Genomic DNA, 4,212 nt, shown 5'->3' with positions numbered 1-4,212 from the left:
CCAGGATGAGGGGCATCTCCAGGAATGTATTCTGTGAGTCCCCATCAAACATTATCAGCTTCCCTCTGACTCGAACCTGTTTTGGAGATTTGTCTTCAGGGTCATACAGGTTCGAGTAGAACTCCTTGATCAGTGCCACATTAATGGGCCCGTCCATATGTTGGGTCAAGGCCTTGTGCCAGTTTCTTCTTATCAGCTCTTGTTGAAATTCATCATACTCTATCACAAAAAGATTAACATTCCTCTCTGGAAGGATGTTCTTGGAGTGAATGTTTTGAGAATATCTCTCCTAAGCGACCTCGAAAACAAAATGGGTGGTGTCATATGGTTCCCGGGGTCGGGAGGCTGTGGCTTTCCTCTTCCTGGAGGCCATCTGCATAAAAAATAAGCACAAGAATCATATTCATGTTTTTATTTTAACTGAAAGCAGAAAAATAAAACTAAAAAACAGACTGGGCACTTAGCGAGACTGGCTCGCTTAGCGCGCCTTATAAAAATAACAATACTCCCTTAGTGTGCGAGGTGCGTTTAGCGCGACAATGCAAAAACATAGACTTTGGCTAAGTGAGACACACTCGCTTAGCTGAAATAGCACAATGGCTAAGCATGCATGGCTCACTAAGCCTTATTTTATGACAGAGAGCTAATTGTGCTTAGCGAGACTCACTCGCTTAGCGTGACACACTAAACAGGCTTAGAGCCATCAGGCGCTTAGCCCAAATTGACTACTGGAACTTAATTGGCTTAGCGAGCAAGCTCGCTAAGCCCAATTCCAAAACAGAGAATAAATAGCACTTAGCGAGACTGACTCGCTTAGCGCATGAACAAAAACTCAGAAAACTAAATTGCTTTGGGCTTAGAAAGACTGGCTCGCTTAGCTCAGGCTTATTCACTAAAAGAGGCCAGGTGGCTTAGCGAGACTAACTCGCTTAGCCACCAATAGAAGACAAAAAGTCTTTTAGACTGTGACTCAAGCAACACAACTCGCTAAGCGTGGCATGCCGGCATAGCAAGTTCATATGATACTTAAACAAAACTTTAAATTTAAGCTCTCGCTAAGCCCAAGGTGCAATGGCTTAGCGAGTTCATAAAAACATTCATATATTCAAAAAAAATTCATGAACACGCTTAGCAAGACAAGGCCGGCTTAGCGAGTTCATCCGAAAACCCAGAAATTCAACAAAAATTGATGAACTCGCTTAGCGCATATGTGCACTTAGCGAGCACATCGAAATTTCCAGAAACTTGGGGCTTTTCAGCCCTTAACCATAGGCCCCTTTCAGGCCTCAAAACCTAATCAAATCCACACAAAAGAACATACATTGCATGCATAATTAAACCCCTAACAACATAGCATCTAATAACTAACCTAATAGAAACATTACAAATCACAAATTTAAAGCTTTAAAACAGTAAACAAGTCTTCTACCCTAAGGTTCATAACCAAAATTAAAGTGTAGAGTTAAGAAAACTTACTTGGATTGTAGAGAAAATGAGCAAGAGGAAAGCACGAGATGCAAATGGCACAAGTGAAAGCACAATGCAGATGCGAGTGCACAGTGAGTGAAGAATGTGTATGTAAATGCACAAAAGTAATTTCTTAAGGCAGTTAAACCTTATTTTTGATAGTTTCGACTGCCTCGCTTAGCGCGGGTGACTCGCTAAGCGAGCACTCAATGACTTTTGAATTTTCAGAATTCAAACTCATGCGCTTAGCAGGAAAACTCGCTCAGCCCGATTCAAATATTAGAAAACCCGAGAAGGATTTGGGCTTAGCGCGAAGGTTATGCGCTCAATGAGTTCTGCAACTCTCGCTTAGTGGGCCATGGGCCAACTTAGTGAATAAAATACTTCTTGATGCAACAGTGGGGCTCGCTTAGTGAGAGACTCTCGCTTAGCACAATTCCAAACCCGAAAGGGATTTGGGCTTAGCGGGCTGACCCGCTGGGCCTAATTCTCATGAATGGTCTAACAGAGAGGAAATTGCGCTTAGCGCACACAGGCGCTTAGCGAGATGCAGCTGTGCACTTAGCAAGATGACTCGCTTAGCCCAATTCCAACAGATAAAATTCTAGAGAAGTTTTTTGGGCTTAGCGCATAAGGCTCGCTCAGCGAGGCCCTTTTAGCCAATGAGTAGGGGTTGACGCGCTTAGCACGAGTAGTGACTCGCTCAGTGCATGAACAAAGATTCACTTAGCGCACAGGGCGTGCTGAGCAAGTGGATGGCTGAAAAATTTTCTAAGTTCTTTTTCCATCCACAACTTCAAAGAAGCTTAATCAACCCCATATCAAAATGCAAAATATGATGATCATTCATGCAAGCAATCACAAATAAGTAATCCTAACTATATGCAGTGAACATGAAATTAAAAATAGCTGGGTTGCCTCCCAGTAAGCACTCGTTTAATGTCATTAGCTTGACGCACCTTACTTCATGGATCTGGATCAAATTTGGTTCCAACCTTCAGAACCATCTGCTTTCATCCTTCATTTACCTCTGAACAGACATTCTGGCTGAGCAAATGCTTGTCTTCATCAAACAAATCAAAGCTAATATTCTGATAAGCTATCCCCATTTCCAGCTTTTTCTTTCCCGTGTCTACCACGCAACTAGCGGTTAACATGAAGGGACGACCCAAGATCAAGGGGATCTCAGTATCCTCTTCAATGTCCATGACTACAAAATCAGCAGGGAAAGTGAAATTCTTCACTCTGACCAAAACATCTTCAATTACTCCATAGGGTCTAGTAATAGAATGATCTGCTAGTTGTAGTGTCATCTTTGTTGGCATAATTTCCAACTCTCCTATCCTCCTACACATGGAGAGTGGCATCAAGTTAATGCTGGCTCCCAAATCAATAAGAGCTTTACCAACAGACACAAAACCAATAGAGCCGGGAATTGTGACACTCCCAGGATCTTTGTGCTTCGGTGGAAGGATTCTTTGAATCACCGTGCTGCAATTTCCTTCCACAACAATATTGTCACTGTGAATGTACTTGCTCTTCTTGGTTAACAGATCTTTCAAAAACTTTGAGTAGAGTGGCATCTGCTGCAGGGCTTCTCCAAAAGGAATTGTTATCTCCAATTTCTTGAAGATGTCAAGGAACCGAGCTAATTGTCGCTCCTTATCTTTCTTTGAGGGTACCAAAGGATATGGCACCTCTTTCCCTGTACATGGAACTGCCTCCTTCTTCTTCTCATGTGCAAACTCACTCTTTGTCTTCCTTACTCCTTTTTTCTCTCTATTTTTCTCATTTTTTTCATTTTTTTATTTTTCTTTTTCTTTTTGTTTTTCTTCCTTCTCTTCTACATTTATTTCCTTCTCATTCTCAGTTATTGACTTCTCCTTCATCTGGGTTCCTTCTGTCTCCTTCTCATCTTCTTCTCCTTCAACAACTAGTTCTTGGTTGTCATCAACTATCCTCTCCTCATCCTCAATCATGATGGCCTTCCTACCTCTGGTCATCACAACTTTGCACTCTTCTTTCGGATTCTTCTTAGTGTTTGCCCCAAAAGTGCTAGAAGAGTTTTCTGCTAACTGTTTGGCCAACTGCCCCACTTGGATTTCTAGGTTTTTGATTGCAAACTCCGTGCTCTTTTGGTTGGACATTGTGACCTGCATAAACTAAGCAAGGCTCTCCTCCAGCATAGTGGCTCTGTTGTATAGGCTAGGCCCTTGTTGCTGAGGCCTATTAGATGGTCCACCTTGGTCCTTGTTGAATTGATTTCCTGGATGAGACCTTCATTGCCCTTGTTGCTGGTTATAATTCGAACCATGCTGAAAACCTGAATATCCACCTGCATTAAAATTGGGTTTGGGCTGATTCCCCATGTAATTTACCTCTTGAGGTGTGTCATCTATGGTAATATAGCATCCAGATTCATGGGCTCCCCCATTAATGCTGCAACCTCCAACCTGCAAAATAGCTGAATGTGAAGGTTGATTAACATGAAATTGATTTGGCAACTTACTTAATGTTTCAGTTAATGTCTCAAGCTGCTTGGATAGCAACTTGTTTTGTTCCAATAATGCATCCTGAGATTAGAGCTTCAACATGATTCTTTTGGTGGGAATGTGTGTTCAATCACGAAAAATTGCATGATCACTTGCAGCCATATTTTCAATTAGTTCCATTTCTTCTTTAGGGGTCTTCAATTTAATCTTTCCCCCTACAGAATCATCAAGCAACTGCTTGGACTGCGGCCTT

The 4,212-nt window shown here is 42.0% G+C and overlaps 1 protein-coding gene across 1 annotated transcript; it reads right to left on the bottom strand.

Moving 5' to 3' along the window:
- Positions 1-289: 289 nt before the first annotated feature.
- Positions 290-3,614, bottom strand: LOC114410544. Its single transcript, XM_028374529.1, has 3 exons — positions 3,315-3,614; positions 2,496-3,197; positions 290-373 (listed from the first exon to the last, which is right to left on the bottom strand). Exons 1-3 carry the CDS (start codon positions 3,612-3,614, stop codon positions 290-292), a joined length of 1,086 nt encoding a protein of 361 aa, XP_028230330.1.
- Positions 3,615-4,212: the final 598 nt, after the last annotated feature.

This window comes from Glycine soja, chromosome 4 (genome assembly GCF_004193775.1).
Source record: "Glycine soja cultivar W05 chromosome 4, ASM419377v2, whole genome shotgun sequence".
Lineage (NCBI taxonomy): Eukaryota > Viridiplantae > Streptophyta > Magnoliopsida > Fabales > Fabaceae > Glycine > Glycine soja.
Note: the sequence above shows the minus strand (reverse complement) of the source record. Positions and strands in the feature narration are given on the sequence as shown.